This window comes from Anser brachyrhynchus (assembly GCF_964034855.1).
Source record: "Anser brachyrhynchus genome assembly, chromosome: 2".
Taxonomy (NCBI): domain Eukaryota; kingdom Metazoa; phylum Chordata; class Aves; order Anseriformes; family Anatidae; genus Anser; species Anser brachyrhynchus.
The window spans coordinates 108,136,333-108,163,754 of record NC_137695.1 but is presented as its reverse complement, the minus strand read 5'-3'; the positions used below and the strand labels follow the sequence as shown (position 1 = coordinate 108,163,754).

Below are 27,422 nucleotides of genomic sequence, written 5' to 3'. Positions count from 1 at the left end.
TTTTCTAGAGGAGCTAGTCTTTGTGTTAGGGAAGGAGTTCATCATGCCATTTTAGGTGGCCTGCAAACAGTAAGGCTTCTCTGTCAACCTCCTCCATACTGGAACAGAATTAAGATGTACACAGAAAAAGAGGATTAAATGCTATGTAGATGTCTGTAAGTAGTGAGATTGTTTTTAGGTTCTTGGCGTCCAGTCTCAGTAGGTTGAAAGGCCCTAAAATTGATGGGTTTTGATAAAAGTTAGTGCTGAAAAGGTTACTCCTCTAATGAGGAGAGGGTGGGAGATTTTTGGTTTTGTTCCCTTTAATGTTTTGATTTTTTTCCTTGTTTGAATCCTGTAGTGGGAGAAGAAAAATGTTGATTTCAGAGTTGTTTTTTCTCCTCTCTCTATTCTTCTTTTTTCCCTTTCTGGTTACTTAATGATTCTCAGACCAATTTGTAGTGTTTGAAATATATTTTACATTTTTCAAGCATTTACAGTTTTATATCTTTATAATATGTGAAATGCCACTGCAGAGTTGAGTTTGGTGAGAGACTTGTGTTTCCAGCTCCTAACCCTGCAAGCAGGCTATGGGGCACAGCACCATAGCAAGTTACCCACTATCCCCCTATCACTTTCCATATTTTGAATTACTTGTTTTGTAATTTGCTGGGAGTCAGTCATGGCAGCACTGAGCTGAAACAAATCTTGATTAAATAAAACAACAAACTCTGCAGTTTTAAAATCCAGAATTGGAACTGAAATGATTAAAAATAATTTCCAGTGGAGTACGCTACTCTATATGCTGCTACACCTTCTCTAAACATAATTTCCTCTGAAGCTGAAATTAGAAAATGAAATAAGTGCCAGGTAGTAATTCCTGAATTCTTTTTCAGTAAGGACACAAAGAAGTTATATGATATCACTTCACACTAAGATGAGATTTACCCTTTACCAGTCTGACACTTTCCCCTGTAAATTAGGAGTTTAGGGAATAAGAAGCAGTAGATCCGACCTGCCTTTTAAATCTGGACTTAAACTTTCATTTCTTTCAGACCCTGCTTTATACAGGCTGTACTTGGAGTTCTGTTCATGCAACGTACTTCAGTCACCAGCTAGGACAAAGAATGAAGCTTCTTGCGCAGTGAAGGTCACGCTCACGTTCTCATGTGTTGCATGCGCTGCATTAAACTGCACGCCTACGGTCCTTGAACTGTGCTTTGAACTCAAACTTTGAAATGCATATTGCCTTTTGAGCCACTACTGGTCACAAATCTTAAATAGCTCTTCTTCACTGAGTTGTGTGATTTAGGAGTAGGTATTTTGAGAAGGATGCGTCACGGCAGACCACATATCTAAATTTAAAAAAACAAAGCAATGTAAACAGGTCCAAGAGTAAGCAGACATGCTTTTTTGTCATATAAACAAGGACCTGGTATTTTTTCCCATCCCTGGTTCCTAAACCAAGAAAACTTCAGTGCCTTCAGTAGAGAAATGTTCAACCACAACTGATTTAAAAACAAACAAGAAGAGCGAGATGTAATAAGCCTGAATATTACAAGCTCAGTTTTTAGTGCTGTTCACCCTTAAGAGGTTTCTGTGGAGTCTCAGGTTGGCAGCAACCACCTAAATGTTGTTTAATATGCTGAAGTGCTCTTTTGAGTGCTGAATGGTAGTTGTGTAGGAGTGATAGATGGGGGCACAAATGGCATACAATAAATTCCTAACCAGTGAGGCCTAACCACGTTGTAGGTGTGGCAATGCTGCTGAGAGCCCAAGTAAATAAGCTCTGAGAGGTTTGTGCATGGTCTGTGAAGGACCAGGTCAGAAATCTCCATTGAGGTGGCTTTGAAGAGGCAGCCGTAGCCCCAGTAACAAAGGGGGCAGTCCTAGGACAGGTCCAAAAGGGGAGAGAGAAGTTGCTCAACCCTCAGGGCCGCAAGACATCGCCACTTCCCAGCACCATTGTAATCGCTGGTGTCCAGTATAACCAAGCAAAAGCACACTGTGGGGGTAAAGCAGAGCAGGCAGCGAGGAGAAGGCAGCAAGCACGTCTCGGCCCGGTTCCCGGGGAGCAGAAAAGGAGCCTGACGTTATGGAGCTTTCCCAACAGTCCTTTTTCTTCCTTGTTTTCACAAAGCACTATTTTAAGTCCTGTGAAGTAGGGAGTGTTTACATTAGGTACAATCCACCTTTTGACTAAAAGCATTGTGATTTTGCAACAACAAAGGCAGGAATTTATGAAGCGATGTTGTGTGCTAACAAAAACTATTTATTCCTATTGTTCTGGGGAGCGGGCAAGTTATCGCGAGTCGCACATTTTCAGGAGCAAGCGTTCACGTTGGTGAGCAGCCCCTTTCCTTTGTTCATACATAGAAGGGGGAAGCGGCAGGAACGAGAAGCTAATTTTGCCCTTCAGTGGAGCAGGGACGCGCCATGTTAGGCCGTGTCCCTGCTTCCTGTTTGACAGGCCCAGGAGGCAGGCCTGGGTGTAAAACAGCTCCCAGGCCAGCACTCGGCCCAGGTTTTTCCTGAACAGACGGATTTGATGTTTTAACCAGTTGTTTCCTGCCTGATAAGATGACGGAATAATGAGGCTGAAGAATCAAAGGGCTGCCCAGCCTGCTGGGATGTCGCCTTTATTTTGACCAGTCTGTAATATTGTCCGCAGGTGTTGCAGAAGCTGGGAGGAAATGCAGAGTTTGGTGTCTGGGGTAAAAAGGCAAAATTTTGCTAAACGAGTGACTTTTAAAATATGATATGTTAGAGAAATCTGGACATGAAATAAGTTGCTGGGTTTTATTTCTAGGGAAATTATTAGCAAAACTGATCTGGATTTGTGAATAGTCCTGACGGCCCTGACAGCTTTTCAGTGGAAAAATGAGTTACCAGGAGTGCTTCTAGGTCCAGTCCTGAGCACTCCCCTACAGCAAGCAGTACCCTCACTGGGGTTTTCAGAACCATGCCATCTGTAGCATCATATTACTTTTTTCACTGTAAAAGGGGAACGTGCTCATGTAAGCAGATTTTTTAGTCCATAATCTTAATTTATTAATTTAAATAAAACAGAATAGTGGATTTGGATACAGAAGGTGATAGTATTTTACAGCCTGTGAACAGATGGGAAATTATATTACTTGTGGTATGCGTCGCATTCTTGAATACATGAAGAAAAAGGCATGTCAGTGATGTCTTTTTGGCTATGGTATGTCATTGCTGGCTATAGTGTCTCTTTCCATTTGCTAAAAAAAAAGCATGTTTTCTGTCAGAAAAGACCCAAACTTATGGTCAGGTAGATTGATATCAGCTTGGATATTGCTCATAAAAGAAGCCTGATTAACTTGACAATATTTCAACCTATATTACTTTTCCTTGGAACTTGCCCTCTTTTGTGACAATAATTGTAATTTAATATTATGTCCAGTTGACAGTTCCTTCATACATTGCCTGGCTTATTTGTGGTAATGACATTTTTGGTATATCGTCTAGAGATAAAGCAGAATATTTTAGATCACTCATTGAGTCATTCAATGTTGTCATAAGTATTAAGTCACAAGACTTAGTTATTTTGAGGTTGTTGTTTCTGACAGTGAACCAAATGAACTGGTTTGTGTTCAGGATCTACAAGCTTTTTCTGTGATTATATTGCAATAATGAAGTACTTAAAACTTATCAGAGAACCTGTAGCTAAGCTCCCCAATTATGAATTGCAGAAATTATTTTGAGATCTTCTACTTAGGTATTTGGTTTTGTTGGAAGCCAGATAATTCTTTGTAAAAGGCCCTTTTAATTAGCTTTGTAAAAAATTTATTAAATCCCCATTATCTGACAGTAATATTTTTAGCAGAAAACTTAAGATTTGGCTGACTGCTTCAAAGGTATGTATGTGCAAATACCTCCTGTACTTTTGTACAATTTAGCATATCTGAAAATGAAGAGCCTGAAAAAACTCCTGTCCTCTGCAGTGATAGGATTATAGTTCCAAGTAGACTTTTCAGGTGGCTTTGTGAAGACCTCCTTGTAGTCAGTTTCCCAAATGAGATAAAACAAAAACAAACAAACAAATGTTCTATTTCATTAAAAATTAGGCAGTTAGCTTAGTTTTTTCTTCTTGTTCTTCTTGTTCTTCTTCTACTTCTACTTTTTCTTCCCCTCTTTCTCCTCCTCCTTCTCCTCCTTCTCCTTCTCCCTTTTTTCTTTTTTTTTTCTTCTTCTTCTTCACAGAGGAAACTCAAAGCAACCAGGGAATGCAGGAGAGAAACAAGAAGATTTTTACACACCTGTCCCGAGCCCTCTGGGTTTTTGTAGGCTGGTCTTTGCCTCCCCCCTTGGATTGAGTGTGCTCAGTGACGTTCTTAGTGGCAGCATATTTCCCCTGGCACTTTTCCACTATTTCTGAGACCTGGCTGTCTACTCCCTGTTCTTCACTGCTGTGTTGTAACATCCCTGGAAGTAACTGCAGTTTCCCAGCACTATGCAGTAATTTTCATGCCCTAGAGTCTTTCAGACCTATTCTGTTTTGAGTAGTCTTGGTAGCTCCTCAAGAAATGTAGCATTCTCCTCCTTCCTCCAAAGGCACCAGCATAACCATTTTCTTCAGTCTTGTGCTGTCATTGAAACTCGAGGTTACTTTGTGCAAGTCACCAGTCTTTCTGTATTTTTATTTCAAGCCTGCTAAGATGAGGGTAATAATGACTATCATTTCATAGGCTCTTCCAGGTCTTTAAATTGAAGTTATTCTTCAAGAAGTATGTTCTCTTATTTCTGCTTTCTGAGGTAGTTCCTCAGGCTGGTTCCACCAGAAAAGTGTTCTCTGTAGGAAAGAGATACTTTGAAATTTTGAATGGTCTTGCTATGGGTACTCTACTGCACACAAGGAGCCAAGTACATAGCCTGTCCACTCTGTTCCTCTGGATTGGCAGTTATCAACTTTTAAGTGCCATCAGAGTGCCTTCAAGCATTTAGAAGGCCACAGGCAGGGGTTTGTGACTGAGCAATCTGTCATGCAGAACTTGTTTCTGCAAAAACTGTGTGGTGGATGAGTTTAAGAAAGAGAAACAGACAGACAGACAGAGTTTAGGAAGAATCTTGTGATATTTGGGAGAAAAGAGGAGGACTGGTGTCCACTGATGAGGCAACAAGAAAGACTGGAGAAAGCAGAGGCAAGAGATGATAAAAGAATTAGCTTACCTCAAGGTTTGTTGTAAAATCAGGATCAGGGTTCTACCAGCAGCAGAAAACCATGATATAATATTATGGGGCTGTATGTTGTCCTTGCTTGCATTATGTATCACCTTCTGCTGAAATAAGTGCAGTAAAGATTATGGTTCACAGTGTCCTTCTACATTTATTCCAAGGTCAAATGTAATATATACGTGAAAAGTAGTTTCAAAACTTTACTGTCCTCAGTGTGCTTCATAAGACTAGTTAAAAGAGGAAATGAGGGTTAACTTTCCAAGCAAAAGGAAAGTATTTTTAAAAAAGGATAATAAATCACAACCTGGATTTGAGCATGAATTTCTTGTCCATTGCTTTGGAAATGTACCTGCAAATGTTACTGGCGTGTGTTCTTCTATTCCACATAAACATTCTTGGGCTGTTAAAGCTAAGGCTGCCAAAGTTTGGAGAGGTTTACTTTTGAGTGTGCTTAATTCAAATGACAAGAACAGTCCATTTATTTTGTGACCTATTTATAGCCATTAAACAAACTGTGGCATATGGATCTGCTTAACTTAATTCACTGCATTTGGTGGAAGATTAAGAGCGTGGAAAATACATTCATGAAAATAGGTATGCTTGTGTCTGATACTGTATAAAGCTCTGTATACTGCAGAATTATCATTTATTAAATAAAAATAGGACTGTGTTCCACAAGTGAAAGAATTAAAAATAAAATATGAATTTTAATGCTTAAGATGATTTTTAGATAACTATTTTAGCAAACCAAATATAAGGGGGAAGAGAGCGTAGTTATTTCTCTTGTGAGCTATATATGACCACACTGGTAAATCTCCAAAAACGGAATAAACACAAAAATGTGATTTATGTCCTGGCCCTTTTTAATAACAACAACACGTTTTGAAGCTTTTCTGATTGTGCTTCTTTTTCAAGGAGTTCTCAACATGTTGAAAGAGTTGGTGTATTTTTCCATAACAAAGTATTTTTATATTTCCTCTTTTACAAAACTGCTAACTGAAATTCTCTTCTCACTTCTCAGGTTGTTTTTGAAGTGGTAACTTCAGGTCACCCTGGATATGTGGCTATTGATGAAGTGAAAGTTTTAGGACATCCTTGTAGTAAGTACCTACATACTATTTTAAAGTCATCCCTCTAAACCGAATGTGCTACTGCGCTTCCATAAATGTTGAGCAAATGATACTGAAATTGTCAGAAAACAATGTCACTACTGTAAAAATAAGCTGAGTATGTACATAATGTTGCTAGCATTTGAACACCACACTGGCTGAGAAAACATACCCTATATGCGACTTGTGTAGAACACTAGGCATGAACCCCAGACCCTACCTGGGTCATCTAACGACTCCTTCAGAACAAGAATCATGAAGATTTGTAGAACAGCTTTCTGTCAGCATCAAAAATTCAATAGCTATAAGCTGAGGCATTAATGAGGGGGATGAAGAATGCAAGAGCTGAATTGAATGTATGTGACTACTTTTCCAAAGCGTAAAAGGAAGAAAACTCAGATGGCTCATGGCTGTAGCTTTACTAAATAAGATTTAGGATACATTTCCAGGTATACTTCAGGATAATAGCTAAATTTCTGCATTTTTTGCATTCCTTATTTTTCAAATATGTTTAATTTCCCCCTTATTAAGGATGTGTAACACTTAACTATCCTAAGTTCTTTTAAAACTGATATAAAAATAAAACCTTGTGAATTAAAGCTTTAATATAATAATACAGGTATCTTTTAACAGACTACTTAGAGAAAATTATTTCATATAATTGCTATCGGTTAAATAAGACTTACTAAGGTCATACATTAAGTTGTAGGTTGTAGTCTTACTGCCAAACAACCAAGTGGGGAAAAAGGCACCAAATTCTGTGTAATTGTTCACCCTCTTTTTATGATATATTGTAACTGTATGCATTCTTTGTGGTTTATAAGTAAAAGCTGCAATTTAAAATAAAAAGTGATTTATCAGTTAATATTAGAGCACCTTATAAAAATTGTTTTAGTGTTAGTGGCAAGAAGACACAGACATTTCTCGAAACATGGAGACAGTTATGCAGACTCAGCAGCTGTTATTTCTGAATCACTTAGTTCTAATAAACACAGCAGGCTCTCATGTTGTTAGGCAGTATTTGTGCTTTTGCAGTTTGAATTTATATCTTTGGTTTGGCTAGGGTAAGTCTAAAGCATCACTTTATCAGCATAGTAATTTTTCTTATGCAGATTTTGAGAAGTTTGATCTGTGCATTTGTTCTGTAAACCTGCAAGTAGCTCTCACTGATGGGGAGACCGAGTTATACCCCATAGTTTGTAGAGTTCTAATTCGACAATGATACAATACAGAAGCTTTAAGAAACAGTTCTTTCCTAGAATCATAGAATCACTTAGGTTGGGAAAGACCTCCAAGATCTTTTCCAACCATTAAGACATCAAGCTAGTTACATTTTCTACAAGAAAATTGAAAAAAGTGTAAGAATTGGAATTAAACTATCTTGTAGATAAAACCTTGCAAGACTTGTAATGATTATTCTTCCTGTATATTGCCAGAAAAATACTTTTTGGAATGATTAACTTTTTAAACAAAAATTGCAATGGGAAAAATACATACTAGGGAGTTGTCAGGGTAGCATGGGCAAAGACCAAGTAGTAAGCAAGCCTGCATGTAGACACAAAACGCATGTGTTGTGGTGATTGGTTGGTTGGAGGTTTTACATCAATGTGTGTGTTTGCTTTTTTAAAAAAAAACTAAAGACCCTTTCTACTTACACCATACCGCATAATTCAGAAAGGCATTCTTCCAGAGTTCAGGAGGACTGAGTTAAAGATAAGTGGGGTAAAAGCAGATGGGAAAGAAAAAGAAATAGAAAAAGTCACTGAGAAATAGGGAACTTGATGGAGAATTTTACTGGATAGTCAGACTGTAATAGTCTGGTAGGCAAAGAAGAGGATGACTTTGGCCTAAAGTCTGTCAGTCCTAATTCCATTGGGAAGTGCTTAAAAAAAAGAAAAGCACCATGTCTAATAAATTTGCTAAAAGAGCAGTTGTTATGAAAACATTTCCTCCTTTAGTTAAATATTAACTTGGGCGATTTTATTCCATCTCCTGCTTCTTATACTGCCTTATGCTGGATATTAAATAATGTGTTTTCTGGAATTCTGGTAGCTGGTTGTTTATATACTCCTGAAAAACTGTAATTTGTCCCAGTGATAAGCTCTTCTAAGAAAATGTCATCAACACTTTAAACAGTTGCAATGCTCTGCTAGAAAGCGTGTGTTTGGTTTCTTAGTTTATTGCTAGTACTAACATTTCCATGACTGAAAGCAATGTTCCGTGCCTAGCTTATCTGCTAGTATAGACAGTGCAAAAATTCTCCTTGTCTGCAGTAGGATTTGAATGGCTGGGCAGTAATGCCTTTTCAAGGGTGAGTTTCTGTGTCAAATTTCTATCTTTTCTGTGTCATGTTGTTGACTCTTTCCAGTAAAACAAAAATACACATGCTGTCTTTCCTCCTTCAGTAGACATGGTTCTTGTTTGAATATCGGTTTCATTTGTTAGGTTATTTGCAGCTGTATTGCTTTCATTTTCACTGGGAGTGTTTTCTCTTTCTAAATGAAAAGTAAGCATTGGCATGGAGAATGCATTGTATTTTGGCTTTCTGCAGTGTTGTTGAAAATAATTGTATTTAAAGAATATAGCTGTGGTTGATGAGAAGTGTTATGTTGGCATTCTAGCTGTTTGGTACACTACAATTCTAAAGCATCTCCTCTGTAGATACTACCTGGTTAAAAGGAAATACCTGTTTCCCTGACAACATCACTCAACTTCTTACTGTTTTGTCTAGTCAGTAATGTAAGTATCTAATAGATTTTGGTTCAAAACATCAATTAGTTTTCAATATCATCTGTATTAATACAGTTTGTTATTGCCAAAGAGATGCTGAGCTAAGGTAATTCACACAGCAGGAACAATTAAATAGCACCCTTCTGTTCTGCTCTTTCCCAGGTATAAAACAATAAAATAATAAAATTAAAACAATCTAAAATATAATGTCTAGTCAGTGATTTGAATCTTTTAAAGTCGGGCCATTAAATACGTTCCATGTATTAATCATAGCCAGTATTTCCATGTTGCATAAATTCCTTTTCTTCTTCCGACAGCAAAAACTCCCCATTTCTTGCGTCTTCAGAGTGTGGAAGTCAATGCAGGACAATTTGCTACTTTTCAGTGTACTGCCAATGGGAAATTCAGTTCAAGTGACAGACTTTGGTTACAGGTAATTTATTTCTTTCCTAATACACTGAGGTCTGGGGGGGAGGGGAGTTCTCCACTCTGGAAGGACTGTAAAACATGAAAAATGGTAGAGCTGTCTGTTTGATCAATACTTTATTTTAGAGTGCCTTTGAACTGCTGTGAACTGCTATAGGTGTGTAGTAGAAAATGATATTGGTTTTGTTTTCATGATTGGTTTTTATTCATGATCTATGGAGAACAAGAATAAATGCTAACTCCACAAGGAAGACCACATTGTTTTCTCCTAATGTTCTCTGGCTAACTGCAATATCACGTGTAATAATACCCTTAGCTTGCCTCTACCTCTTTTTAAGCTAGTATTTTCAGCTAAAATTGTATTCTTTCTTTTCAAGTTTGGAGAAGACCCGTATGGCAGTCAAATCTGACTTTCTGCTTTACAGAGCCAAAGAATGTCATTGAGCCCGTAACTTTTACTTATTCATTAATGTAGCTTCTAAATAGGTGTCAGATCTTCATTTAAAGGCTGCCTCACAACTCCTTGTCTGTATGTGTAACCTTGCATCAAAAAGATGCATCTTCCTTGATCTCTTTTAGTAACGGGATGCAAATTCTACTGCTGTCTTCCTGCTATCATGTCAGAGTTGTCTGGTCTCCATTGCAAGCTGCTTGTAGTAGTCTGTATTTAGATTTAGCATCAGGGATATACCAACCTCCAGATCCCTCTACCTTCCATATGTGAAAAACATGCTAGAACTGAGATGTTGTCTCTGAGAAGGAAATAAAAGCCTGCCTGTGGAGATCAGTCAGATGGATCTGTGATACGTGGAGAGGGAGGGATAGGAGAAATGGAAGCAATAGTAACAGGTGGGACTGTGAGATGAAATTCTCTATTTTTGTTTTTGTAATTTAAACAATTTAAGGCTTTTAGTATAGCTTGCCTTTCACCTTGCACTTGGTACACAATTTCATCAAGCATTTTGGAAACGATTCAAATATGTGGGACAGGTTAAAAAGCTGGGTAGTTATATTTCTCTCTATATACTGAAAACTACATGTGGGCAGTTACAGGAAACCTAGCATGCAAATAAATAAAACCACCTGAAAAGCAAAAACATGTATTTATCTGTATATGAATGATGAACTGTTAAGTCTATACAGAAGGAGCCTGATCAAAATGCAATGGCAGTCTCCTTTGTTTTTATTGGCTTTGTATGGGCATTTTCAACCTGTGCTGATACAAGGCTGACATTTCTCTAACTCTCCAGCCATTTAAAGACAGTATTATACTGTTGAAGTGGGAGAATTAGACTCCTGTCTTCCCTAAGCCACTGAGATTTTGTGAAAGCATGACTTTCCAGTCGTGAAAAGAATTTAGCACGTATGGGGAAAATAATAGGTTGTTATATTGTCAGTGATAACCTTTCTAGAGCCTTTGAACTTTTGCAAAATGCTCTTTTGTCAAATTGAAATTAGAATTCATAATAGGGAAATCCTGATTCAATTCTATAGGTTTTTCTATAGGTTTCATGGCAGTGTAATTCAGCAATACTGATTCCAGAATATCTTTGCGGAAATTAGTTAAGTGATTCTTTGCTTATACATGATTACAAGCAGATTTTTTTCTCCATGTGAAGGATAAAAAAGTGGTGACAAACTGCTGCCAACTATTTTTTGAGGAATTTCATCTTCCTATGTGTCCAATGTTTTTTTAGCCTGCCCATATAACTGCAGTTCCCTCTGGTAATCAGTCCAAGAGTGTGCGGCTTCCAGGTGTGCTCTTGTATAAGAACAGTTTAAAAGTTGACAGGATCTCCTGGATCGCTTGGATTTGTTTTTGTACTTGTTTGCCAGTTTCCACAGATGTCTGCTTTAAGAGTGGTCAGACAGCTCCATGTGTGGGATACTGCAAATCAGGGCTAAGAGATACACTTCCCAATAGCTGTGTGCTAGCATACTAGGTCACTACGGGGTAAAAGATCCCCAGAGCTGGAGTTCTCCCTCAGTCAATGAAAGCATCTGGTTTCATGGTGTGTTACTGATGAATTTATGTATGCCTGCTTGTAACATCTCATGCCACTGCCACAGGACCACGAGTACAATGCTGCTACCTGTAGCAGCTATCAGAAAACACGGTATCTTCGATGTCGTATGACTGGTTAAATAGACATTAAAGGTCCTTTGGTTGCTGATAACGGTAGAATCAATATTCAGTTAAAGAACATCTTAATAAAGGAGGTTCTTATGTACACTAGAGGCAGAATAAAATGAGCACTGTTCTGTAGAAACATTTAAGCTAGCACTCAGGTAATTCAGGTTTTAGTGGTACTACAAACAGGTTGTGTAATCTCTCTGATATGCCGACTTTGTCCGCTGGTAATATAAAGCCTTTTCTTTGTTGAATGGTTTCCTTATATTTTTAAACTCTTAAGGGAAAACTGTAATAAATAAGTAAATAAATACAATTGTGTGATGACAAAAGGAACCCCCATTTTTGTCAGGGGCCTTTCAGCATTTCTGCCACATACGTCGTGTCCATATTTCTGATGTGTTTGGACATGGCACTTGCAAAATATCATGAGATAATTTGCTCCCAATTATTTTCAATACCTGTCATTTTTTTCCAGATTCACATTGTTAGTCTGAAGTACAGGTAAATTGCCTGTGAAATCACAGAACCACTGCATTCAATAACATTTCTGATTGCTTCCAGTGCTGGCAGGATTTCCCTCTTGTACTTCTATTTCTTTTGTACAGTAGCCCCCAGCTTGTATGCAGGAGTAGACGTCAAGTGTAGTAGTACAGGTTTTTCTGGCAAACAAATATGTTACTTTTTACACTCTGCTGGACTGTTAGGGATATAAATTCCTCAAAAGAAATAAATAATTGTAACTTGGTAGGTTATTTTAGTCTTCTTGTCTTTGCTGAGTAATTGTTTCTAATGGCATTGACTTTCTTAGCTTAATAATGCTAAGGCCCTGAAACAGTCCTAAGTGAAATCCATAGGTCATGTTTTATTCACCCCTCACACCTTTTATATATATATATATTTATTATTATTATTTTCAAGCCTATCCCACTTTTATTCCCTGTAGAACATTGAAGTCTGGAGTATTATAGAAGGTTTTGCAATTGAAGTGGTGACGGGGTACCACAACTCACAGGTTATTATCAGTATGGGATGACTCTTTCTATTCTATTGAATGATTGAGCAAAAATGTCATCCCTGTGCTGTTTTGCTCCCACTGTAAGGAATGTAGCAATTGATGTAACTTTTTTTTTTTTTAATTGAACTAATTTCTCTTTGAAACTACAAATTCTGGAAGTTGACACTAACAATAAGATAAAGGAGTAGGCACTAAACGAGTTGGGAGTCCCAAGCAAAGTAAATACAATTCAGAAAAGAAAGAAAGATGTGTTTGTAGGTGGGAGCCAAAGTTAGAATTTGGAAGGAAATGAACATGTGGAACACAGACCAGTTAATGGTCAAGTGAAAACAGCTGAGGCATTGTCTTCTGAAAAACTTGTGTTAGAGCCAGTATTTAGTAAAATGGCAGAAGAAAAAAAAAAAAAAGTATTATGGGAGAAAAAAGGGTAGAATTCTTTTTTGAAAGTAACCTTCTTCTGGTTCAGCCTTGCATATTGAAAGAACAAACATTTTGCTTTCCAGCACCAGCTTTCTGCCAAGAATTTAAACAGCAGTTTACAAAGAAAAATAAAGTTTAGAAAATTGGGGGCTTACTTAGAAACAGGTAGGTATCTTCCACTGCAAGCCAAAGATACACAAGTACACAGATTTTCTTCTCTGCAGGTGTATGAAGTTTGAACTTGCACGTATTGAATATTTAAATATACAAAATACTATACTCACTAGTAACTGAAATTAAAATTATTATCAAATGAAAACTGGTTAAATATTAAAATAATTGTTTTTAAGGCTGTACTTGGGAAAAGTTGTGTCTCTGCAGCCTTTTTCCATAGCGCTTTCCTTGCTCAGTGTCCGCTGATGTTACTGCAACAGCAAGTGCTCAGTACTTCTGGGAAATGACCTGAAAGATTTAAATTGGGTACCTCGGAGGTAGCCTTTCTTGAGAGAGTGGTTCCTCAGCCAGTGGAATGCTACATTTGATGAAAGAAAGAGGTCATCACTTCAATGAATTAATGTGTTTTTCCTAGCCTCCTTCTAAAAGTGGTTGAAAATCAAATAATTACTTTGAAATATTATTCTGAGACACATTTCTTTACTGGAAAAATATAGACCTGAGAGTAAAACTTTGTCAAAATAACAACAGGATCTTGTAATAGGAGATGTCTTCAATCTGTGATAAGTGACAGCGTCAGATGTACCAAAAGCAGGAGGCTGATAGGTGCTCTTGGAAGGGGAGAGTATGAAACCTTTCAAACCTGTGGTTTATACATGCAGAATATGTGCTACTGTATTTGCAGACGAGAAGGCAAGAACATTATCTCTCTAGTGGCAAATCTACCATATGTAAACAGTCTATCGCCTGTTAATAAAGGATTTGGTGTTTTTTCTTGTCTCACCTGAAAGCTGTCTTCCACCTTATCAATTTTCTTAAATAATCTTCTGCTGAAGGTATGAAGAAGATGAAAGATTTTATTCCCCTATACACAAAACTTGTGTGCGTTATTTATTATTTATTCAAAAGGAGATATAAATTCTGTGTCAGAGAGAGTTCTGGAAAACAAATTGTTTTCTTAGAAATATGTATATGCACTCACAAATGAGAACTATTGAAAACATCCTTCTCAGAGTGTAGAACCAATGCTATCACTCCTGGCAAATTATGAAAACAAAATATGTTTATAGGATGTACAAAATATTTTGTGTGTTGGTGTGTGCCTGTTCTTGATTATGTGCATTGCATAAAATATCCCAGGAGATGAACCCATTTGCTAGAGTTTCATAAGAATTTTTTGTTACGGTGTAAACTTTCTGAGGCTTTCATTTAATTCCATTTTCATGGATAAGTCTAGAAACACTTAAGGAAAAAATGTTTCAAATATTTTTCTAGTGCTAAGATCATGAAGCAGCATTTTACCTGTTAAAATGAAATCATACACGCTTGTAGCAACTTAGTAACACAAAAAGGTGGAACTAGTAATGTAAATTGAGCAAAGAAATAGGCCTCAGGAAGATGTTCTTTGGAATACTAAAAAAAAAAAAAAAAAGTTTGATCTGTTGGTGCTTTTGTGTACTGTGGGAGTGCAAGAGGTCCCTCTTCCTCCTGCTCATAAACAACTCAGTCTTCCGAGACTGATCAAACTACCTTGTGCATGGCAAATTGCCGTGAATCCATTGATTTGAGAAGAGCTTTAACATGTAGCAACTAAAGGTTTCGCCATGTTTCCTGATGTATGTGCATCCTAGTGTGTTTTCTTTGTAGAGAACCAGAGGTGGTTTTACTGTTAGAATGATAATTAATGCCCTGTAGGAAGGGGAGAAGAGGGTGTTAATGAACAGATTTTTTTTTTTTTTGAATTCTGGTGATGTTTAATATTGTTTCTAGTTTGTGGTGTGTTGATTTCTTTGTGTTCCTCTCTCTCCCACGGTTTATATTTAGTGCCTTTCTTGCATCCTGTGTTGTATCAGCAAGTTCACAGACAGCACAAAGCTGGGAGGAGTGGCTGATACACCAGAGGATTGTGCTGCCATTCAGATGGACCTTGACAGGCTGGAGAAATGGGCAGAGAAGAACCTTATGAAATTAATCAAAAGGAAATGCGAAGTCATGCCCCAGTGAAGGAATAACCCCATGTGACAGTACATACCTGGGGTCTGACAGGGTGGAAAGCAGCTTTGCAAAGAACCTGGCAGTCCTGGTAGACAAGTTGACCGTGAGCCAGCTCTGTGCCCTTGCTGCAAAGACCAACAGCCTCCAGAGCTGCATAAGGAGGGTATCGCTAGCAGGCCGGGGAGATGATCCTTCCGTCTGCTCAGCAATGGGGAGACACATCTGGAATGCTGGGTACAGTTCTGGGCTCCCCAGTATAAAAAAAGACATGGCTGCACTGAATGATGGTTAAGGGACTGGAAGATCTGACATAAAAGGAGAGAGCTGGGACTTGTCCAGTATGGAGAAGGAAAGTCTCAAGGGAAATCTTGGAGGGAGTAGGAATGACATAGCCAGATTCTTCTCCAAGGTGCTTAGTGCCAGGACAAGAAGCAATGGCCACAAACTGAAATACAGGAAATTGCACTTAAACATAAGAAAAAAAGCTTTTTTTTTTTTTTTTATCGTTAGGCTGTTCAAACACTGGAACAGGTTGCTTGGAGAGGCCAGGGAGTCTCCATCCCTGGAGGTGCTCAAAATCTGACTGGATGTAGTCATGAGCAACTTGCTCCTTAGAGCAGGGGGGTAGGACTGCCTTTCTCCAGAGCTCGCTTCTAACCGTAATTATTTTGTGGATTTGTGATAGCGTTCCAAAATTACTATAGCTGTCTGTAGCATTTAGCAACTTGACTGATAAGGAAATTCTGAAATGGAATTTCTTGGGTGAGATGAGATGCGTGTCAACGTACATGCACTGTCTTTAAGTAGTTGACTAGATTCCCCTGTTCTCCCACTTTAACATCTTGGACTGTCTTTTCTCTTAATTCCTATTTGTGTCAGTTTCTACTTATTTAATTATTTACTGTCTTTTTTTTTTTCTTTTTTTTGTTTTTCGTAAAGAGTCAAGAAATGCTCAGCAATACGAGCATACAGAAGAACAGCAAAGCAGTTAGGATGGGGATTTGGCTATCAATGAACACTGATCTGCTAAACCTCTGATCCCACTCAAGTTCCAGCAATTCAGGTGGACGTTGTAGTATATTGCTAGGAGATTGTCAGAAATAGAAAATCATCTGCTGATGCAGAGGCTGCGGTCTAGTACTGTGTATAAAATGGCAGTGGTATAAGTGGCAAAAAGAAACTCTTTTTCCTATGATTTTTAGAAGTGAAGAAAAGAAAATTCAAGTAGGTATTTTGAAGCATCAATGGAACAATGCAATGTTACCAGTATATCCCTGTTTCTCCTCACTTAAGTATCTTTTACAGCCCGATTTTATAAACAGCTACATGCAATACTGTATTGTTTATTTGGATTTGTGTTTATTTTAATTCCACTTGAGCTTAAATTTGCACAGTCACAATAAAATTTTAGGAGACAAACTTCAGTTTTTCTGATTTTCTGCATTTTAAGAACTTTTATAAAACATGATAGAAAGATTTAGTTTAACTTACATATTCTTTTTCCCTAAAGAGAAGCATAAAAAAGAAATGTAAGAAATCTCAGCTTTCTAAATATCAATTCAAACTTGATAAAATTTTAATCATATGTATTAGAGATCCCACACCAAATACTCGCAACAAGATATCTATATTTAATTGTTCCACTCTAACTGTGAGCAAATGCATGTACTGCATGCTTTATGCCTTTAGACAGTATATATTTAGATTGTACGAGAAATCGAATATATTTTTCCATACATATACCATAATTTCCAAAACGGTTCCTCTAATAAAGGAGTTGTTAGGTTAGGTGCTTATTCACTAATGCCTTGCTTATGTGAAAAGCTTTGTTGCAAACAGTTACATCACTTTTGTCTGAGCTATAGGGCTGAAGGCTTCATCATACTTACAGCAATCCTTTTCTCTATTCTTCTTCTATCTATTGGGATGCATTCTACCATCAGTGATAACACCAGCCAGGCTTTTTTTCCTGGGCTTGCTCATTTTATTCTGACATATATGTAGATTTGATGAATCTTTCTGTGATGCTAGGATTTTTCAGAGATGATTCAGTTATTAGTGGTACCAGAGCCTAGGAGAAGTTATACAGTCGTGAAGAGTTAATGATAAATCCGAGATAATATATGTAAGAAACAGAAAAACATTTTGATATCGATGTACCTGTGAAGTGTTTTGACTTCAGTGACATTTCAGAGCTGACCAGCAGAAACAGTTGAGCCTAGTGTTTTTATTAGTAAACTATATGTAGCTGAATTTACAAAATGTATTTGGAGTGTGGTAAGAAAGTATAGTAAAGGTGACTTTCCTCCTTGTATCCCACCTTTCCTTTTTACGTTAGTGTCAGCAAGGCTGAGTGGCCCATGAAGTGCTGTGTACTCTTACCATTGGCATTATTCTCTGAGTGCTGAGATTGCTTTGAAACTAAATTCTCAAAATCAGGGAAGTGGTATACTGTCAGGAGTCTTGGAAATGAGTATTGCCAGCTCGCCACCCTCTTGTTTTTACATCCAAGTGTAGTGAAATCTTTTCCCCCACAGCAGTGTGCTGCCCAGGCTGGTTATTGCAAGGGATTTCTGAATGTTCCTTAGAAAAACAAACCATTGAATAAACAGAAGAATAGAGGCCAACTTGCTAAGTCAGTGCCCCGCTACAAACACTGATGGATGTCCCAGTTTTCTGGATATACAGTTTTCAGACTGACATCTTATTTCTACCCACTTCCCATTTAGCACAATGGTGGTTCACAGAGCTACTGTGGCCAATGAAATACACAGCTGGAAAACTAAAATGCTTGATGGTGCAGAAGCTACTGTGAATCTACATGCTAGCCTTACACTACTTGTATGAGACTGTAATAGTGGAGATAAAAATAAATCTTACGTTTCTTCTGCTCCAAAACGTTCCAGAAGCCTGGGTAGCAAAGCTGTTTTACAGGGTAAGCCTCCTAATCTACCCAGAATACCCTACCAGGCAGAAGAGCCAACTGCTGGTAACAATGAAGAAATGTCAGCATGTTTTGTTATTAATATCAAATAAATACATAGGTAATTGGAAGAATAAAGTTCACTCCTAAACCTCAGAAACCAGTTCCACCATTCCTAAGTGATGAGGATGCAGACCACATTTTGGAAGCTTAAAATGTTACCTAAAATATTTGATTTCCAGTGAAAATACCTGACAGAAGCCACTATAAAGTTTTACAGTGTGGCGTCAGTCGAAACATTTGATAAATCAGAGACTTTTTAGACCACGGAACAACACGGGCCTCACTGACAGTGATACAAAACAGAAACTAAAAACATTTGGTGTGTGCACATGAGCAACTTTGATTATTTTCTTGCAAAAAAACTAACCAGTGTTTGATCCTGTGCAACAAAGAGTACTGTAAACTGAGGGGAGAGAGCCGCTTAGCTCTGTAGTGCCAGTCAGCCACTGGATTGCTAGGAGTGACACTGAGTGGTGTTCTTCAACAACTTCCTTCATCACCCGCCTAGGAGAGGTAGATGCTGCTCTGCCAAGAGCATGCTTCTGACGCTAAAATATGTATTTTGGTTTTGACTAGGTTATCAACTGTTGCTGCTTGTGTAGAGAATGTAGAGTGTGGAAACTTGTAATATAGTTGTTTTTTTTTTTTTTTTGTCCTGAAGAAAGACATTTTATCACAATATTCTTCAAACTCTTAATCCTCTGCTTGGTAATCTCCTGTGACCAAAATATATCTTTGCAGAAAGGTAAATTGGAAAGAATTATGGCTGTAGAAGTTTTGCTTTTGGAGATACACTGGAAACTGTATGGAATCCACCAGAGCCTTGGTTATGGACAACAGAACAAAACCTTAAGGGAGTTGGGGACAGTTTGGCAAAGTTTGTTTTCAAGTAATCTGCAAAATTAGTAGATTTTGCTCTTCCTCATTTGCTGAAGATGTCCCACTGCACCTTATATCTATAAAGAGAGTCAGAAGTGCCACCTAAGGGAGCCATAATTATTTTTATTTAATAAGGATTATATGAAACTTGGACTTCAGACAGAAAGCTTCTGGTAACAGGTAGTTGTTCCTTCTTCTTCCTTTTTCCCTGTTTTAGAACTGTCTCAAGTACTCAAACACTGGCAGTTATTAATAAATTAACTACTTAAATTAATAAATATATACATTAACATGCAGGAAATTTGCATACCTGAAGACATGTATGGACACATGCAAGTTATAGGGGATGCACAAGTAGTGAATTAAATCTGTCCCTCTCCTCCATCCCAATCCATCCCCTGACATGTTTTCATTTGATGAAGTGACCCGTAAGAAAAGTTGTTCCGGGATCGCCTTCAGCAGCCTACCCTTGTTGCTATTCTCGTCTGAATTTGAAAATGAAGTGACCGAAGTATTGTTCTTTTTTCAAGAGCCTCCGTGTGATGTGTTAATCTCCCGGTTATTCTGGAGTGTTAAATAATATAGTAAATGGTGATTGGCAGACTTGAGATAATGAAGCATTTGACCTGTGCCACCAGGGGGTGGTTAAATTCAACTTGCGTTTCAACAGCGTGTTAGGTATGCCTGTTTCTGGGCCCTGAAGACTGCCTTGATATGGAGCACAGCTCAGCAGCAGCAGAATCACTTCGGGACACGTACAAGTTAGGCAATTGATGAAGTAAATTCAATAAGCTTTCCATGCTCTGCTCTTGGACCTTTGGGAGAAAGAAACAGTGACCTTTACAATGAATACTGTAGTTAAAATGTACAAACTTACAGCTGGGAGGCATAGTGTTCAAATTGGAGTTGAATGGAGGCTGCTTTTTAAGACCAAGGGCTGTTTAAGCTGTTTGAGGCAAAGAGAACTGAAGTAAAGGCTAAATTAAATTAAACCCAAAGGGAAGATGATAGGAAGGATACAGAGCACTGGGGGAGGCCTGGGTTGGGGGTGGGAGTTGTCCAACTATAGGACCGATGCAGTAATTAAGAGTGAAACACCTCCAGCTGGACCCCTCCACCTGGCTTCTCTGCTACATGAACTGACATGTACGTTGCTTATTACTGATTATTACTGCTATGACTGTCTTTATTTGCAAATTACACTGTGGAGCAGTTTACTTTAGCTTTCTTTAACCATTGGTGTGTGTTTCTTCTCGCTATTCTCGCTATACTCCCACTCCGACCAGTCAGTACAGGAGGCAGCTGTCCCGGCGTGAACAGGGCAGTTTCTCATCATGATATTTGTGTGTGTGTTTATTTCTTGGCTACTCTGAAGGACTCATCATTTGGTTTTGCCTGCTACTCTGCTCATTTAAAACTTTGAGTTTTTAAGATTAAGACTACAGGTTGTCCCGAGAACTTGAATGTTGGACTTTTATTTACGTGCCTGGCACTGGGCACGAGCACAATGTTTTTATATGTCCTGTTACGTGCTTGGATAGAAAAGACAAACAAATGCCCGCATCACTTTCCATTCTACGTTTGAATGAAAACTATTCTAATGATCTTTTCTATATAATTTTCTCCTAATCACTTTGCACCTTCCATATGCCTGGCATCTGCAAAACTCAAAGGCAGAGTATTGAAAATCATTTACATATTCTCTTCATTCTTCAGCAAGGTGCTCATCCTAACTCTTGGAATTTTTAATACAAGTAAAACTATGATGAGAAGTGCTTAGTGTTCTGTGTTTCAAAGAATTAAGGTATGGAGTGAGATTAAATGACTTTATAAACAGGTCTGTGGGTTCAGCAAAATGCTTAGCAGATACATGGACTGTTGCCATAATTTCTTTATGAAATATAAGCTTTTCCTTTAGAGAGAGATTTCCTAGTGCTCTGTTTTCTCCAGATGTTTCTGAGAACATAATTCCATACAAGTGGTTCTGTATTCTGTTGTGTGCTATTAAAGAAAGTTTGGGATTTTTACGTATTTGTGAGCACTGAAAAATTGTTAGAGAATGTTAACACTTCTCAATCTGGAAATTCATATTAAAAAAAGTGATTTTCTTTGTCTTTTTTCTTTGAAAATCTCTATGTAGTTTTGCTCCTGTCACAATGATACAAAACAATTTCAGTATGTAAGTACTGAGTAACTGCTTTTGTTAAATTACTCTGTGTTTAGTGGCTCCATAAAATGCAATAATGTCTTTTTTTACTTTCTGCATGCTTAATTTTATCTTCAAATACATGTCATTGCTTAATATTTGATACTGTGACTACTTGATCTGCAACTTGTGTATTCTACAATATTACCTGGCAGCTCCAGCAAGCATTTATATTTAGTCATAAGAAATAGAGATTTATGGAGAGCTATATCATTTGAAGAAAAGAATCAGTTAGCAAACATTAAAATATTGAAACAGGAAATCTTTCCTGAACAGTAAAATAATAACATTTTGCCTGAATGCCCATTAGTTACATGCAGAGTGCAATTCTAGCTCATAGTAGAGTAATTCCAAACAGGACAATAATAATCTTTTTTTCCAGCATGGCCTCATTACTTGAATGAAGTACACTTGTTAACTTACACAGATGGAATAAATGCAGGATAATCACAGGATCTGTGGTGGTTCTAATCTACAGTGACAAGCAGTTGTCTTGGTTATGAAAGCAATTCTGGAAATTCAGAGGTAGAGCCAGCTATCTAAATTATTAGAATGAAAAAATATCAACTCTGTGAAGCAATTTTGTTGAGGTATTAATTGCTATTTGATTTAGATTTTATACATATTTTAATCAAAATTACTTCTGGCACTGCTGATGTTATCTGAGATCCCACTGGTACGACTCTAATCAGGATTTTATAAATGTGCATATCTGAAAGTGAGATAATGCAAACCCTTTCTTTTAATAAATGTATGAAAAGCTGTTTAATCTACCTGTATGGATAGGGGGTGACTGACCGGTGTTTCCTTTTAAGTCTCTTCTGGCAAAATTGCTGAAACATGCCTTGAGAATGATTAATTCAGAGGTAGTGCGGAATATAACATCCCAGGACTTCAACCCCTTTGAATTACTGCTGCATTTTTGTTAAAACTATTTCTGAAGGGTTTAATATATATCTTGTTGCTTCTAAATTGCTGTTCATTTAGGAGACTTAGAGTTAGTTCATTGCCTAAAAGGGACTGTGAGTCTAATTTAAATAACCATCAACCTATTTCTTTTCACTCTAGCTTGGCTAAGATGGAAAAAATAACGTGAATATTTAAGGTGCTTCAAGCTGTCTCTGCTTTAAGCTGTGTGCATTTAGTATGGTGGTACTAGGGGTATGGATTTTCAAGCTGTGTATATCCTGAGGTGTTAAATTAAGATACCTTTTTTTTTATACCCATATATATTAAATAACATGTTGCTTTATAGAAAATGTATTCTTGCCAGTGACTTACCAGTTAAATATATTCATTATTTTGCTTAAATAGCATTCTTGAACATGTTTTTTTGTTGTTGTTGTTTTGGTTTGGTGGTGGGGGTGGTTTTTTTTTTGTTTTTTTTTTTTTTTTGGAAAGTGTTCTCCAAGCATTTGAAAACATGGGGGTTTCTCAGCAGCTGGCAGAATATGTTATTTTCACTTCTGGATCTCAGTACCTTGCAATCTTTCTGTGGTCAAAATTCTTCTGCACTAAGAAAGCTACATAGCTCTACGCCTTGGGGACGTAGCCTTTGTACTACAGGCAGGTCTAGCATTAAATGATTAAGGCAGATTCCTCTTTCCAAAGAATGAAGTGTCCTGTTCACACAGTTCTCCAAGTCCCAGTGGCAGAAAGAGCTAGCAGGCTTAATCGGTAGTAAAGCCTCAATCTTTCACATGGCAAAGCAGAGCTACCAAGCAAAGTAAAAAGAAATTTATCTATCTTGCTGAACTAGATTTAAAAACAAAAATAAAAAACTAGGAGGATCCTGTAAAGTTGCTCTGACAACCTTTTTTTTAATGGGTTTTAATATATACTGCCATAAAGTTTCATTGTAAATCGTGAATTTTATACCATTTTCTGCATCAGGATTAGAAAATTACAGACCTGTCATTTTTTGTTTAATTTTCAATAAGACATGATGTATTTGTGAAGACTTCCACATAAAGACTGTTAGTTTGCAAGACCTATTGGTAAATTTCAGCATCTATATTAAAAGAACTGAGAGTAAGTTTTTAATTACTGTAATTACTAAAGCAATAGATTGTAAGCGATCTCTTTCACTTATGGGACTTCAGAATTTCGCATTAGTGAGTTTTAAGAATCTTATTTTTGTTGATGCTGCTAAAAATAATACTTTGTAAAAAAGTTGTAGAGGGATCTGCTAATAGGTTTAATAAAGGAATGCTCATTTGATATAAATATGTTATTTCTAACTGTTCTAAGTAAAATAGCTACTCACAGTTCTGCCGTGGAGAGCTTGTTGTTTATCACAGAATATGCTTAAATGGACCCATAAATTGTGGAAAGGGAAATGTTGATGTACTCATATACGTGAGCACTGATGTACTCTCAAAATGGGGAGAGATGGATTTGAAGGGTGGAGCATTCAGTGGATAAGGAATTGGCTGCAGGCTGCACTCAGAGAGCGGTGGTCAGTGGCTCTGTGTCCAAGAAGAGGCCAGTGACGAGTGGTGTCCGTCAGGGGTCTGTCCTGGTACCGGTGCTGCTTAATGCCTTTATCAGTGACACAGACAGTGGGATCGAGTGCACCCTCAGCAAGTTTGCAGATGACTCCAAGCTGAGTGGTGCAGTTGATACAGCAGAAGGAAGGGATGCCATCCAAAGGGACCTGGACAGGCTGGAGAAGTGGGCCCACATGGACCAAATGAGGTTCAGCAAGGCCAAGAGAAAGGTGCTGCACCTGGGCTGGGGCAATCCCAGAGATGAGCACAGACTGGGAGAAGAACTCACTGAGAGCAGCCCTGCAGAGAAGGACTTGGGGGTTCTGGTGGATGAAAATCTTGACATGAGCCAGCAGAGTGTGCCTGCAGCCCAGAAGGCCAACTGCGGCCTGGGCTGCATCACCAGAGGAGTGGCCAGCAGGGGAGGGAGGTGACTGTCCCCCTCTGCTCTGCCCTTGTGAGGCCCCACCTGGAGTGCTGCATCCAGGTCTGGGGCCCCCAGCACAAGAAGGATGTGGGGCTGTTAGAGCAGGTCCAGAGGAGGGCCACAAAGATGATCAGAGGGCTGGAGCACCTCTCCTATGAAGAAAGGCTGAGAGACCAGGGAGACCTCATTGAGGCCTTCCAATAATTTAAGAAGAGGGCTTATAAAAAAGATGGAGAACTTCTTGCTCAGTCAGATAATGACAGGACAAGGGGGAATGGTTTTAAACTAAAAGAAGGGAGACTTAGATTAGAGGTTAGGAGGAAGTTCTTCCCTCAGAGGGTGGTGAGGCCCTGGCACAGGCTGCGCAGAGAAGCTGTGGATGCCCCATCCCTGGAGGTGTTCAAGGCCAGGCTGGATGGGGCTTTGGGCACCCTGGTCTGGTGGGAGGTGTCCCTGCCCATGGCAGGGGGGTTGGAATGAGGTGATCTTTAATGTCCCTTCCAACCTGAGCCGTTCTGTGATACTCCTGTAAATTCCAGAAAGCGGTCACATTTAAGTGAGCACTGCCATACCTCTGCAGCTTCCTGAAGACAGTACGCAGTGAGTGAAAGAGAGAAGAAATGTGAATCCCAAATAAAAGAGAGAAGCTGGCCATGTGGGTGCAGTTAAAACAAAAACCTCTCTGTACTCATATATGAAATGGTAAATAGCATTTTTCAGACTAAACATCATCTTTAGCCATTTGGCAATTGCTGAAATGTGTTGAGATGGGCTTTGTAGGTTTGGATGGGTTCTTTGCCTTGTTCTGTTTTTTAACCCTCTCTTATTTTTATTTTTTTAAGCTCTCTTCCGGTGACTGTGAATTGAACTCTTCTTCATCACTTTTATTACCATTCTTTTATGCTCAGGCTTAAATCAGTTAGGCTGATCTCCTACTTGTTTGCTGTCATCCCCAAAGAGAGGGAAGCCTTGCTCTCTTGAGCAGTATTTTTCCTTGTGAAAAGTAAATGAATGATGTTTCTTAGTCTCTGTCTAATCCAAACACAACATTTTCCTTGAAAATATTTTTTCCCAAAGAGACTAAAGAAAAAAAAAATTACCTTTGAGTTCCACTAGGAAATGTCATGCTAGTGATTTCTTCAGGACTGTTTGAGTTCTAACATATAATTAGACACACCGCACTTTGCCTCTGTGAGTTTGTAATGTTTAAGAGAAGTCAGTCAAGATAATCTGTGTTAATAATAATATCTCACATATACTTTACAGGTGCGTTATAATAATAGTAATAAAGGCTTTTTATTCTGGAGCTCCTTCGTGATTTTTGAAGGCACCCACAATGATTTGTTTCACATCTGGATTTCAGTGGGGGGTGAAAAAACCCTGAATCCTCTGTAGAGCTAGGCTGAGTTCTCCTTAAGGCTCGTGGTGCTTGTTATTAGAGCAAAAGGATGTGTCTGTATGAAACGTGATAAGGCTTCTCTCTTTTTCAGTCAAAATTATAGACGTGTGAACAGATAGCATGTGTTGCATAGCCATATAGTTGATTATTTGATCAAACGGAGTTTTCCTGTTTTAGAACAGCAGGCCAGAAGGGAGTGTGAATGCATTGCACTTTTCCTTGGTCTCCTCTCTTCACGTGCTTGGCTTTTGCAGATTAAGGCAGAAACTATACTGCCTCATGGCATTGCCTAGCCCTTTCCTTTTGCCTCCTCTTCCTCCCTTTAACAGCATCCTGTAGCTTTGTCAGATCAATAGAAGAACAGCAAGAAAGAACTCTTAGAATATTGGCACAGTTTTTCAGTTGTGTTGTAACTCACGAGAACCATGGAACAGCTTGGGTTGGAAGGGACCTTAAAGACCACCTCGTTCCAACCCCCTGCCATGGGCAGGGACACCTCCCGCCAGACCAGGTTGCCCAAAGCCCCATCCAGCCTGGCCTTGAACACCTCCAGGGACGGGGCATCCACAGCTTCTCTGGGTAACCTGAGCCAGGGCCTCAAGCCCTGCACTGAAGGGCAGGCGTGCAGCACAGCTGGAGAGCAGAGAGGTTCTTGTTCATGCTTGGAATGCACTGAGCTAGTTATGGTGCTAGAATTAACCAGGGTGTGGTGGTATGTTGTTCCTTGGAGAAAAGCTTACTGATTTCTTGGCAAGATGAAATAGCCCGTGTAGAGCTTCCTGACGTTGTAGCTAGAAAAAAGGAAGGAGCTGGCGTGGGTGGATGTAACATAAGCGCAGGACTTGGCTGTGCACAGAGTCCTTAAAGTCTGAAAACTGAAGAAACACATTTTAAAGGTGTGTGATCAGTGACTGCTCAGCAGCTCTTATAGTTAGGGCTAATTGGTCATTCTTTTTAGGAAAAAAAAAAAAAGAAGTTGCCTTTAAATAATGTTCATTCTCCAAAATCATAATTAACCTGCTTTGCTTGCTTCCTGCTATCTCCTGTCGTTCTTGCTAGAATGATACCAGTAATGAGACCAGTAAAAATAGTAGTTTTGCAATAGTGGTTGGGAAGGCTTCTTTCCAAGTCTTATGTTCAGTCAGTTTAAAAAGTCAGTGTGCCTGCAGCCCAGAGTTCTGGGAATTGTAAGGAGCTGGCAATCATCTGGAGTAATTCTCAAGTAACAATTTCAGATTGAGTAATTTTTAAGGCATGATAGTGCATTCTTTGGGCATCCTACAAGTTTTTTTCTCTTTTAAATAAGCTATGCATCACCCAGATTTATTTTTAAGAGGAAATAACACCACCATTCTGTGTTAGTAAGAGAATGAAAATCAGTATTTACTGTTACTTATGCTGCTTCTTTGGCATTAGTAGCATGATTAACTTTGACTTGGTTTTGTGATTGTGGACAAGTTTAACTTAACGTGGCTGTTACTTGTAGCTCTCTGGTTAGAACTGGTATTTTAAGGTTATTTTCAATATGATGACAAGTGAAGGCCATAACAAATCGAAGTCAGCATTTTCTATATAGGTCTTAAATTCTGCTTGATAAACTGTAAATTCCAGGGCAAAAAAAAAAAAAAAAGAAAAAAAAGACACCTCCAGCTGTGTTGATGGTTTATGGAAGCTAGGTAGTGTGGGACCCTTGCAAACATCTTCTGAGAGGTGTTTGTTGGGGTTCTCCACAGTTTCTCCTGGTGCTTCAATAAAGTCTGCAGTCTTCAGTTTGTTGAAATGCATATGTTTGTGTGGAAAGTGCACCGTTCTTGTTTGAATAAATGTTGCAAGTAGATCTTGTATAAAACATTTCCAA

At 38.4% G+C, this 27,422-nt stretch overlaps 1 protein-coding gene across 21 annotated transcripts in view; it reads left to right on the top strand.

The window, feature by feature from the left end:
* The window catches only part of PTPRM (protein tyrosine phosphatase receptor type M), a 477,900-nt gene that overhangs the window by 160,138 nt on the left and 290,340 nt on the right, over window positions 1-27,422 (top strand). For 19 of the 21 annotated variants that reach the window (XM_080579375.1, XM_080579374.1, XM_080579372.1 and 16 more), the window contains 2 exons: window positions 6,197-6,275; window positions 9,332-9,447. In XM_080579375.1, coding sequence (XP_080435501.1) covers window positions 6,197-6,275; window positions 9,332-9,447 — 195 coding nt within the window. Of the gene's footprint in view, window positions 1-6,196; window positions 6,276-9,331; window positions 9,448-21,683; window positions 21,840-27,422 lie in introns of those variants that run through there. The other 2 variants (XM_080579378.1, XM_080579377.1) reach the window with 2 other exon arrangements.